General features: G+C 48.5%; 1 protein-coding gene across 1 annotated transcript in view; it reads right to left on the bottom strand.

Annotated features, from left to right (window-relative positions):
* TIAM1 (TIAM Rac1 associated GEF 1) overlaps window positions 1–12,443 on the bottom strand; it is a 383,611-nt gene that overhangs the window by 55,895 nt on the left and 315,273 nt on the right. Inside the window, 3 exon segments of the mRNA XM_047721169.1 lie at window positions 1,294–1,518; window positions 6,622–6,708; window positions 12,309–12,390. Coding sequence (XP_047577125.1) covers window positions 1,294–1,518; window positions 6,622–6,708; window positions 12,309–12,390 — 394 coding nt within the window.

Genomic DNA, 12,443 nt, shown 5'->3' with positions numbered 1-12,443 from the left:
CTGTTTCTCCCTCCCCCACTCCCCTTGCTTGTGTTCTCTCTTTCCCTGTGTGTCTCTCTCTCTGTCAAATAAATAAGTAAAATCTTAAAAAAAAAAAACAAAAACCCACACATGACGGGGATGTGGGTACTGAAATGATATAATGATTCAAGGAAGTCAACGGAAATAGGTGCCATCAATTTTCTGAAGCCTCAACTTGCCAAATTCTTGTGACAGCCACTGAGCAGAAGAAAACTCTCACAAGGGTTCTGCCAGTGATTTACTCTCATGGAGCCAAACCTCAGAAGAGAATCTGAAAACAACAGGCAGGGCGAGAATAATCCAAGCACCTACCCCCAGATTTTGAAACTGAAGACTTTTTGTTTTTTTAAATTTAACTCAAGTTTTAGAAAGAAAATAAGTCCAAAACCCTAACTTACTAAAATCAACCCCAATTCTACAATCAGGTCACGGGGAAGGAAGGAAGTGACATAATGCTGTTGACCGGTGGTGCGCTCACTCACTGACTCTCGCCCAACGAGGACGGGGCACCTGGGAAGCACAGGAAGAAGATGTACGCTCGTCCTGGGAAACAAATTCGGGACAAGGGAGAGACAAGCCAGTAAGAAGAGTATCATAGGATCAGGGCACTTGAAAGATGTCTTTGGAGGGTCCTAGGGACCCAGAGGAGAGAACTAGATCTGGTAGGTCCCACTACTAGGAAGGCTTCAAGGGGCAGGTAGCATTCTGGTTGCTTCTTTTAGGAGGAGCGTGAGGTTACAAAGCGATGGGGAGAAAAGCTGTGAGCAGAGAGAGCAACACTGGGGCCAGGATGGTTCTGCGTGTGGACTCACACTCACACGCAACATCGGGAGACCCCAAGAGAAGCCGACCTTAGGAGCTCTGATGCATGTCCACTTTGGGCAACTTACGGCCTCTCTCACGCAGAAGGGAAATGGTTTGGGGGACAGTGACGTGGAGGACAGAGCTGGGCCCCAGAGCTCCAGTGCCTCCTGGCCCTTCTGTCTCTGTCATCTCCATCCACAGCCAAGAGATGGTGGTCTCTACCCATTTGACTTTCTCCACAATGACAAACGCCAGTGGTACGCTGAAGCTGTCCGTGTAGGACAGGCTGACTGGGGACCAGACACCTACTTCACGAGAACACGAGTCCCCTGAACCTTGGAAATTAATAGGAAGCGCGCCTTCGGGAAGCAGCTCATCTCACTCACACATCTTGGGCCTGCTGGCCCCAGTCCGGTGGAACACACTCACACACACTCACACCCCGCACGGTCCATGTCGCAGCCATACCTGGGTTGCTGCTGAGGAAGGCCAGGGGGCTCTCGCTGGGGTCCACGGGGCCGTCGGCTCGGTGGGGCGGGCAGTCCAGCAGCTGCACGCCTCCCTCGGGCTCAGGGCAGGTCCTCACCAGGAGGCCCAGGGACGGCTGTGCGAGGAAATCTTTGAGCACAGAGGAGTTCAGGGTGCCTGCAGCACGATTACTGATCTCGAGAATCTCATCTCCCGCTTTCAGGCCTGCCAACGCGAGACGGAAAATGTTTCATTTCACATGCACATTAAAGTAGCCGCCGCAGCGGGGACGAGTCAGATCGCGACAGCACAGAAGCCCCGAGAAAGGGCACGCAGGGCTCCCGAGTCACGGGCCCTCCAGCCCCGGCGCTGGTGTCCATGGGGGGGCTCGTCCTCCACAGCCAGCGTCAGGAGACCACAAGGGCCTTGGTTCCAAAAGGTTCTGGACTCGGATGTGACAGCATGCCTACCTGTCCTGAACACACCGACCAAACCCACTGACTCCTTCCCAAATCTCTGTGCTTTGGGCATCGGCCAATTCCTCCTCACAAATGCTACTTCTGGCCACTGTCCTCGGTTTTGAGGGGGAGAAAGCAGAAATGCTCTGATCACTGCAATCAGTAAGTTTTGCACATGCGCGTGCTACAGCGCACACATGTGGCACAGCCTGCTAACATCTCCTGATCACCACCTTGGAATGAGCTTGGGAACCAGCATGTGGGGAGTCACTTCTGGCCACGACCACAGAAATTGACTCGATCCCCAACACAATCTATGAACCAAATAGGATCATTTTACGCCCTCCTCCCTTCGTTGAACTACACCAGGACCTCGGAGTGCGTATCTCTCGGAAGGTCCCCGAAGGTTCTGCTGCTTTTGCAAAGCACGCTGGGAGAGCTGCTGAAGTTGGGGACCCAAAGGAGCAGCCGTGAAGTAGCCCAACCCAAAGAACAAGAGGCTGTGACGGACCCTCCCTGGGGGATTTCAACCTGATGTCAAGAGAACATGTCAGCAGTTTGAGAAAATAAGAGGGCAGACAGGAACGTGGAAAGAGCCGAAGTACTGTTTCAGCTAAGAAGGAAAAAAAGAGTCCAATTCTTATTTTATAGATTCAGGTGGAAAAGCAAACTCGACAAAGGGAGTGAATGAAGGGAAAGGTAAGGAATGAGCTGCAGAAATGAGAAGCCATGCAGATTCCACAGATCCCATGTCTGAGGCCACGGGAAAGTATTTCCCCAGAGACATTCTCACTCCCCAGCTTCACCAAGTCACACCCCCTGGTCATCTGTACTCAGGTTTCCAAACTACTTGACATCTGTCTTGTATCATAAGATACTCCAAGAGAGGGGCACCTGGGTGGCTCAGTGGGTTAAGCCTCTGCCTTCGGCTCAGGTCATGATCTCAGGGTCCTGGGATTGAGCCCCGCATCGGGCTCTCTGCTCCGCGGGGAGCCTGCTTCCTCCTCTCTCTCTGCCTGCCTCTCTGCCTCCTTGTGATCTCTGTCTGTCAAATAAATAAATAAAATAAAATCTTAAAAAAAAAAAAAAGATACTCTAAGAGATATTCTGAGTGAGAAGGCAATGGCAGGGGAAGGACAATACTTTTCCCCGTATGAAGGTGGGCTTCTGGGACGCTAACCACTCCATTTTTAGGTAAAAGATTCTGGCATCATGGCATTTGAGTTGAAAATACAAAATTTCCCCCATGCAAAAGGTAGTTAGTTTTTGGTTTTTTGAAGTCTTCTCTTGGAGACAACCCTTTTGCTTAGATATAAGAGGAGGTGATATAAAGAACAGAAGAAAGCACTTAAACATCTATGAGTTTGGGTTTTTATTTTTTTGAGAGAGAGAGGGGCATAGGGAGACAGAGAGAAAGAGAGAATCTCAAGCAGGCTCCACACTGAGCACAGAGCCCAAAGCAGGGCTCGATCTCACGACCCTGAGATCATAACCTGAGCCGAAATCAAAAGTCAGTCGCTTAACTGACTCACTCACCCAGGTGCCCCAAGTTTGTTTCTTTCAAAGACCTTCCAGGTTTACTATGAATGGTAGAACCAAAGTGTGTAGTAGGATAAACGGGGACCCCCCCCCAAAAGATATACCCATGTCCCAGAAGCTGTGAATGGGGCCTTATTAAAAACAGGATCTGCACAGTTGTAATTAAATACATGATCTTGAGAGAGACCAAGCTGGATTTTCTGGTGGGTCCTAAACCCAGTGACAATGTCCTTTGAAAAGACGCACAGAAAGGAGAGGGCCAGGTAGAGACAGGGGCAGCTACGGGGGCTGGAGGCCATGGAACCAAGCCACCAGAGCCTGGAGGAGGCAAGGAGGGGCTCTTCCTAGAGACTTCTGAGAGAACACAGACCTCTGGCCTCCAGAATGGGAGGGAATACATTTCTATTGCTTTACACACCCCCCCGCAAGTTCGTGGTCATTACAGCAGCCCTAGAAAACGACTCTAGGCAGCTGGCTGAATGACTTATTCTCAGTATTAACACATGACTGCGGGCAGCCCAGCAGGAGTGAGCCACGGTGTGCCCCACTGGGGTCCTTCGGTCCCAATGTCACCATGTAACTGCTCGGCGATCGTTGGCATGTTACTGAATCTCTCCCAGTCCCAGTTTCCTCCTAAGTAAAAGTGACAATGAGCTCAGTGAGATTAAGCAGCATCGAGCACAGGGAGGATCTATTTCAATAGAGGCGAACTCTCATTAATACACAGTAGAAGAAAATGGAAAGCTCTTCTCGCTCACAGAAAACCAGGGCCTTCTCAGAAACAATCCCTGTAACTGGCTGTGGCAAAATGAAGCGTCTAGAAGATGCTGAGAAAGACACACGTGGCTTTCTCAACTGGGCCCTGTGCTGTGCAGCCATCAGAAAAACATGTCGATGGCAGCCGGTGAGATGCGAGATCCCAGCCTCGGGTGACCCGAAGAGTAGAAGGACAGGTCTGAGGTGAACAGAGAGAAGTGTTAGAAGAACATACTGCGGTTCAAAAAGTCAATTCTGTAAGTACAGCCAATGCGAGATCCAGCAGAGGGGTAGGTGGGTATTAAAGGGGGATGAACCCTTAGCTCAAGACAAGCCAAAAGCCCAAAGTGGCTCCCAAAAATAAATAAGACTTAGTTAGAAGGTGATGGGCATCCAGCACAGTCTAAAAAGAATGAGGGAGGGGCACCTGGGTGGCTCAGTGGGTTAAGCCTCTGCCTTCGGCTTGGGTCATGATCTCAGGGTCCTGGGATGGAGCCCTGCATCAGGCTCTCTGCTCAGCGGGGAGCCTGCTTCCCCCTCTCTCTCTGCCTGCCTCTCTGCCTACTTGTGTTCTCTCTCTCTCTGTCAAATAAAAAAAAAAAAAAAAAAAAAAAAAAAAAAAAAAGAATGAGGTAAAACAGGGATCAGACGCTAAAGGGGGAGAATGTTTTGTGATTACCCAGAGGTCTGCACATAGAGGCTAGACTTAACATTAAAAAAACAACAATAACAGAAAAAAAAAACCTTTCACCTAAATATCTTTCTTGAGATTGCTCTCTACGAGTGGGTATTAGGATGGTGTTCGTGACCCAGGTGGCCAAATGGCCATCACTCTTCAATCTACAGAGAACAGGGCGACACACGGGGCCAGTGGGCTGGAGCAGAGGACCATTTGTTTTTATCTAACACTAGGGCTCCTGGATTCAAAGAACTAAAACAGGAAGTGACTGAGGCCGAGGCGGCACATTTCCCTACCCCCACACTGACGCCAACAGGCACACTCTCCGCCCTGCAAGAGATAACAATCAGCCTTTGGGTTTGAAGGTAAAGGAACCCTACCCACCTCTACTCTTAGCTGAGCTACAGCTCAAGCCCTGGCCTGCAGACCCTGGCCTCCAGGCTGCCTTTGGCCTTGAAAAGTATGGAAGGAAAATCCTCCTCCATGAGAACAGTGGATAAATGACTTTGACTTTATTTGCCCTTTGTCACACTTCCGCCATCCTTGGCTTACAGCACAGGGCGAGGTAACCTGCACGGGTGGCTCGTAAATGATGAACAACCAGAGCTAATCTGTGCCAAGACATGGAAGGAGGTGGCAAGGGAGGGCACTCTACCATTTCCTTGGCCGCCCCACTCAGCGGCTCTAACTGGGCAGACACAAGGCATTACGTCTCAGGCCAAGTGACCCAGATGTTTTGGTCTTCTCCATTCAACAGGTATGATTTTGCCACCACCTGGATGGAAACTAAGAATTCTGTAACAAGAAGAATGAAAGAAAGGTGGATTTTGAGCCCTGCCTGCCTGTGTGATGTGTTTATGCTAAGTACGGTGGGCTAGAAAGTGTCCTCCAAAACTCATGTCCACCCAGAATATCAGAATGTGACCTGAGGGGGAAACAGGGTCTCTGCAGATGTAACTGAGCTGAGATAAAATCATCCTGGATTAGGATGGGCCCTAAGACCAGTGACCAGTATTCTTCTAAGAAGGCCAAGTAGACACAGAGGCACACAGGGAAGAAGGCCACAGGACGACAGAGCAGAGACTGGAGGGAGGCAGCCACAAGCCAAAGAATGTCGAGGACCGCCAGCAACCCCTGGAAGCAAGGACGAGGCAGGGAATAGATTTTTCTCTCAGAGACTCCAGAAGGAAAACAGCCCATACCTTGATTCTGAACTTCAGGCCTCCTGAACTAGAAAAGCATAAATTCCTGTTGTTTCTGATCAGTCGATTTATGATAACTTGTTACTGTAGCCCAAGGAAACTAACACAGGAAGCAAAAAGTCTAGGCTGAAAAGATTCTCTCTGAGCACAAAGAGGAAAGAGAGCTGAGGTTTCACAAGTAACCCGGACTCCAGTGAGCCCTTGTAGGGCTGCAGGCAGGGTGGGGCGGAGGAGAGCTCTCTGTGCAGGGCAAGAAGAAGGGATCCTGAACCCCTAGGTTCCCAACATCTGCTGAGATTTTTCCATGAATGGGAGCAAGACAACATCCACTCTGAAGGAGATCTGCAGGCTCAGAACAGAGCCAATGGCAGGAGGGGCCAGCACAGGGGGCTGTTCCCAAATGCTGCTTCAGGAAAACCCCCTAGGACTTCCACACCATCCTGCCTGGTAGAGAAAGACAATCATGTCAGACTAGAATGGAATTTCCCACTTGCCCCAAGGACATGGGCTCAGAATCAGATTTAAAATCCAAGAACGGGACATTTCTTACCCACCTGAGTTTAGAGAATAAAATCCATATTCCTCCAAGGGTTTTCAATGACACAGGGTTCAAATAATCTGCACCACCAGAGACACCACAAGGGGAATTTAGGAGAGGCGGACAGACAAACAGACAAGACAGCCAATGACTTACCCTTCTTGGAAGCTAAACCGGTTTCCTTTACACTATTCACGTACAGCCTTCGAACACCATCTTCTTCCACAGAGGAAAGTGAAAACCCTAGAAAACACAGAAGCCAGAATGGTAGGGCTCACACCTTCTGAATGTTTACCAAACAGCAGGAAGTACCCGCTGTGAAAGACGTATGTTGAATGTTTTTGGTTACAGTTTGGAGCAATTGTTTTTCCTTGTTCGTATTATTTTTGCAAAGCAGAAAAATGTATTTTTGGAAAACTCTAAAAAAAAGTCACTACTTGTAAAAATTAGTCTTACCAGGTACGTCTATCCTCAGACCAACTACCTATCAACTCAAATGGAAGACGATTTTATTTTCCTTGACCTTGCTCGCTAGTAAATGCCAGTGTTTGTTCTTCCTTGTCTCCCCCCAGCACAAACAGAATGATGAGCTTATCTCACCTGGGTCCTCTTGACTCTTCTTAGCCAATCCTTGTCCTACGATACATTATACAATACATTACACCTGACAACTGTACGGTATGTGTTCCACCATATGTATTGTTGTACTGACAACTAGTTTAATAAAATTCTGCAAATGGGATTAAGTAGCAACTCACTTGACAAATCTTATTTTATACTGAAATGGATTGATTTCACATTCTACTAATGTGTGATCTTAACATTGCCTTATTACCTGTCCAGTCTTCCAGAGCCCAAAGCCCATTAGCTCATTAATCCTGGGGTTGTTACATTCTGAGAAAGAGGGGATCTGAGACACTCCTGATCCTGGGGCTACTGGATCACCTCTGTGACCCAAAGCCCTGGTCACCTCTGTTTCTAGAGAGTCTCACTACAACTCTTTCCTGATCGGGGTGCCTGGCCGGCTCAGTCAGTGAAGCAGCTGACTCCTAATCCTGGCATCTTGAGTTTGAGAGGCACGTTGTGTGTAGAGATTACTTACACACACACACACACACACACACACACACACGACCCTCCTTCTGATCCACCAGTGCAAGGTCCCAACCAGTACCACCTTTCCCTCAAGTAAAACTCGGACGAACACCCCTAAAAGAGCCATGGGAATGAATGCAGTTGTAAAGATCTGACATCATTCAGGTCTGGGTGAAAAATAATTCCATTATATAGGTATTACCTTGAGGCTGAAAAAAACCACGTTGGTTTTAAAGAACAAATAAGCAAATAACAACAACAGAAGAACTAATTACAGGATGGGGACCCCGGGAGTCATCAAGACTTTTCAGGCCATGTTATAACAAATATGTATTTTTCTGTTTCATTCACAGGACCAGGAAATAGATACCCACACACGGGCAAAACTACCAACTGTCCTCGCCCACTCCAGTACCATAACTCCCTCAGATGGGGACAACACAGGCCACACCCCGAGGACTTTCCACTCCTATTTTTAATTCCATTCTTACAGCCACTTGCAACTTTCCGATTACGGTTCAAGAAGCCTCACTCAAGTAAAAACAATTTTATACATGAGCTACTGACGTGGACATTAGCCTTAAAATAGCTCTATCTATCTGTGCTTCAGGAGAGGATTTTTTTTCCCTTATCTGTTAGAATAGATGCAGAACCGGGGGCTAGGTCAAGAGAAAGAATGGATAAGATTCATTAAATACAGGAATCTCCTTTCTGAAATGCTGTGACTCTGTAAAGTTCTGAGGTCAAATTTCTTTTTCTATTAAAACTAAAGTGATGGGGCGCCTGGGTGGCTCAGTGGGTTAAGCTTCTGCCTTCGGCTCGGGTTGTGATCTCAGGGTCCTGGGATTGAGCCCCACATCAGGCTCTCTGCTCAGCGGGAAGCCTGCTTCTCCCCCTCTCTCTGCCTACTTGTGATCTCTCTTTCTCTGTCAAATATATTTAAAAAAAAAAAAAAAAAAAAAAAAAAACTAAAGTGAGCAACAAATGCCAAGGTGCTAGGGGAGAAGCCGCCTGAATGGAAGTTACCAGAACAGGGGACGGTGGAGAACAGGATCCAAGCCTCCTTAAGCCAAAGTCAGTAGAGAAGGCTGAGCTGTTCCTCTGCCCCATTCCCTCTTCTCTTGGTCTTCTTTTTTAATAACCAAGAGAGAATAACAAAGACTCAGCTGACCATGAAATTGGCACTGGGCAAATAAGGCTCTGCGAAACAGATCGGACACCCCAAGTTGGTGGGGAATCTCTGTGATAGAATTGCTGAGGAAAGCTTTAGCAATTTTTTCTGGAAGATCAGGCAAATGGAAACCAATGTGCACAAAGTTAGTAGCAGTTTAGCTCTGCGCTGGAATTCCTATCAAAAGACACCCATTTAGCGTTAAGCAAACAGCAGCCCCTCTCAGCGTTCAGAAAGGCAGCTCTCCCCTCACTCGGCTGCACAGCAGACCCTACCTCGGGCTCTCAGAGTCCCCAAGAGCAGCCTCCATTTCAAGATGTCAGTGAAGTGCACCCTCGGGGGAGGAGGGATTTATACCCATCTTCGACACTGACAGATACAAAGAAAATAAGGTACATCCTACAGCTGGGTTATTCTGAGGTCACTAAAGAACACTGATTTTAACAGTTAATCAGTACAGTCGAGATTTTTTTTTTCCTTTTAAAGAGGATAATAACAATCTAATTCCCAGCAGATGAATGTAAAGTAGCTCCAAAAGACTGCCGATAGGAGGCAGAGGGAGTTACAGAATATAAGCCCAACATACCCGGCCCTTCGGAAGGCTGTCAGTTACAAAGACGAGGAGGCACCACGAGTGCCGTACTGCTCTCGAGAATGAAGGAAGTGATTAAAACTAAGAAAAGAAACCAAGGTGACAAAGTCCTGTGAGAACCAACCAGAAGGTTCCTCATACTAAAATTTATAGCCAAAGAAATATCATGACAACATCAGAAACAGCAGGGAAGTTCCCAAAATCAGATTCCAGGGTACAGTGAAATTCAGAGAACAGGTCAAGTGAAGGCACCTCTGACAGAAACGGTTCACACGACCGGAAACACACCAGCGGAAGTCCCCGGAGAAAAAGGAACGAATGTTCCTTAAACGATGCGTCGAGGCATCCGAGGCGATTTCAAGGCAGCCGAGTAGATCATGTTTCATCTCGTAACTATCTGAACTGATTTCAACGAGGTTTGCAAATACCCTGCAGCCCGAGGTGGTGGGAAGGGCAACCGGGAGGTATTAAGGAAGCGTCGAATCTTCCCAGTGGTTCCATCAGTTGGATTATTAGGTGCTATTCCCCTCCCTGAAGTGCTCTAAGACAGAGGGCAGCATGTGGCTTGTAGCTAGCTTTTCGTACGCTGGCGCGCGCTAGTCACCCTCACACATACCAAGCTCGGGACACAGCAGGAAGGCACCCTTCCTGGATGCTGGGGTTCAATACAGATACGATGAATTTAGACACTCGCTGGTGGTTCTGAGGTCAGAGGCAACCAGGCCTCTCGGGATTGGGGGACTGTTTAACTTCTCAATCAATACGCGGTTGGAAGACCTTATGCCAACGTGAACTCAGAGTAGCCCCTGTAGCAGGTTCTAGAATGTGCAATCCAGGATCCCAGTGCAGCTGGCTGCTGACAGTCGCGTAAGGACAGAAACTGAGACTAAGCGTTGAGAACCCCGCCGTGTGACCCTGGCACACCTCCATGCGTTTACAAAAGCAGCAGTGGTCCACGGGGGACAGGAAAACAAAACGAAACAAAAACCCTGCTTCTGAAGACATCAGACGGTCTGAGAAGCGCGGCTGACAAGACGTTCCAGGCGGATGTCTGATGCGCTATAACACCTTCAGCATGGAAATCCAAGTGGGTTGAGTCATGTCAATAAAAATATATATATAAAACAAGTACAGCAGTTTTATGCCCCATTTCTGAGTCCAAGTACCAGTCAACCTTAGAGTTCCATATCAGGAGTTTGAAATTCAGCCCTCTCCTGCTTCTCGCTGCTTGAAGAGAAAAGAGTGCACGGTGCATCTTCCTTTGAAGAACCCAGATGCTTCTTTATAGCACCGCTCCCAGTAACTGCTTTAATGACCAAGGTCATGCTTCTGAGGCATAATAAGCCCTTCACAGACATTTATCCTCTGCCATCAAAAACATCCTCCGGGTTTACGACATCTTTAGTTCTAGGGTCAAGAGGTAAACAGCAGGAAGGTGTCATGCCAGTGACCGGGGTTCAAAATTAGGTTCTCTTCGTTAAGCCAGGTGGCCTCGGGAGCGTTCGGAGACGAGGACCGGGCACCTGTAGAAGTGAGTGCGGAAGGACCGAGCCATCCGCTGTGCAGGAAAGGACCTGAAGATGCTCAGACGCTAAAAAGCTGAAAAACTGAACTCAGGGAGAAACCGTAAATGAGCATACAGCGTAGGCTCCTGTCTTTCCCTCCGGCTTTCCAGGTTCTCCTCCTCCCTGCGCAGAGCAGGGCTACGCTTCCCTGCCCCCTGGAGGAAGCTGGGGTGCACGGTGCCTGGCTTACCACCTCCTCTCTTCCCCCCTGCCAAGATGCGGACAATGCCCCAGGTGGCAGCGGCCGAGGGCCCGTGTCCTGGAGTGAGGACCACACAGAGCGCCCCAGCCAACCCACGACGGATGCGTGGTGAAGTTAGGAAGGCATTTCCCTGTCTGGAGCTACCTCACAGCCAAGCCCGCCGCTCCTGACTAACATGGCGGGATGGATTTCCCCACGTCTTTTCCTGAAGCACCAGCTCCACTGCTTTTCCAATCACACGGCGTGATGCTAAGCAGCCAGAAACATATGGAAGGGATGATCTAGTCAACGACGCCAGGATGTGGGCGACAGCAGGGGGAAGCGTTATCATAGCAACCCTGAGCACTAGTCTTCGAAAGGCCTGCACACACGTCTGGCCCCTGGCTGGCATCCGGGGACTTGGATTTGGGGTTCCCATTGCCCTCACAGGGCTCCCTGGGCCTCGAATGTGTGCAAATAATATGGTTTACGCCCAACACCTGCTTTCTGCCTGGGAGTCTGAGCCTCTGTTGCATACTAGGCAAGGGTGTCTATGTGGCTGACGGGGCACTGAGTCTCCCAACAAGCTTCCCCACTGGACCACGGCTCCCAGGCACTGTCCACTTGTTGCTGGGGACATTAAGGATGCTCTGTGTGACTGGGGGAGGACTCTCAGAAGCTTGAACTGGGTTTCCTCCAACTCCACTGTGTGCCTTTCCCCTTTATCGATGTTGCTTTGTTTAGTTTCTCCGTTATAAGTCATGGTCATGAGTAGGACTATATGCTGAGTCCTCTGGGTCGTGTTAGTGAATCAGCAACTCTAGGGGTGATCCTGGGAGCCCCCGATTCAACCCCAAAATGAGTTCCTTTCACATGATTTGTGGGAGAAGGGAGAATAATGAGTATATCTGAGGGAGAGAGGTGTGAAAAGATCATTTCTTCATTACTAAGCATATACCACAAGATAAAGTAATCTATTCCCGATACAGGCATTTCCTTTGTACGACAGTTGAATCCTGCTGATTAAGGTTATGAAATTTACGCTGAAGCCTTCCCCGTACCCACAGTAAATATCTCTTTTTTCCTGACGTTGGCTGCTCTGCAGAGCACAGAAGCCAGATGTGCTATCTGTTCTAAACAGGCCCCAAAGGCATTTTATTGAATTGTAAATAAGTGCATGTTTACCCAGGAATTGCTTTAACTTGAAAAACACCAAAGATCAAAGAAAAATAAACGTACCATAATTATCACTGGCCGTATCTGACTTCTCAATCTGGATGTTCCGAGTGACTTTTGGGCAAATTTCAATTTCTTTGTACAGCTGAAAAGTTGACAAAGAGGAGTCTGATGAGGATTTCATTATAAATAACTTAC

Source organism: Lutra lutra, chromosome 1, assembly GCF_902655055.1.
Source record: "Lutra lutra chromosome 1, mLutLut1.2, whole genome shotgun sequence".
In the NCBI taxonomy this organism is placed as follows: domain Eukaryota; kingdom Metazoa; phylum Chordata; class Mammalia; order Carnivora; family Mustelidae; genus Lutra; species Lutra lutra.
Note: the sequence above shows the minus strand (reverse complement) of the source record. Positions and strands in the feature narration are given on the sequence as shown.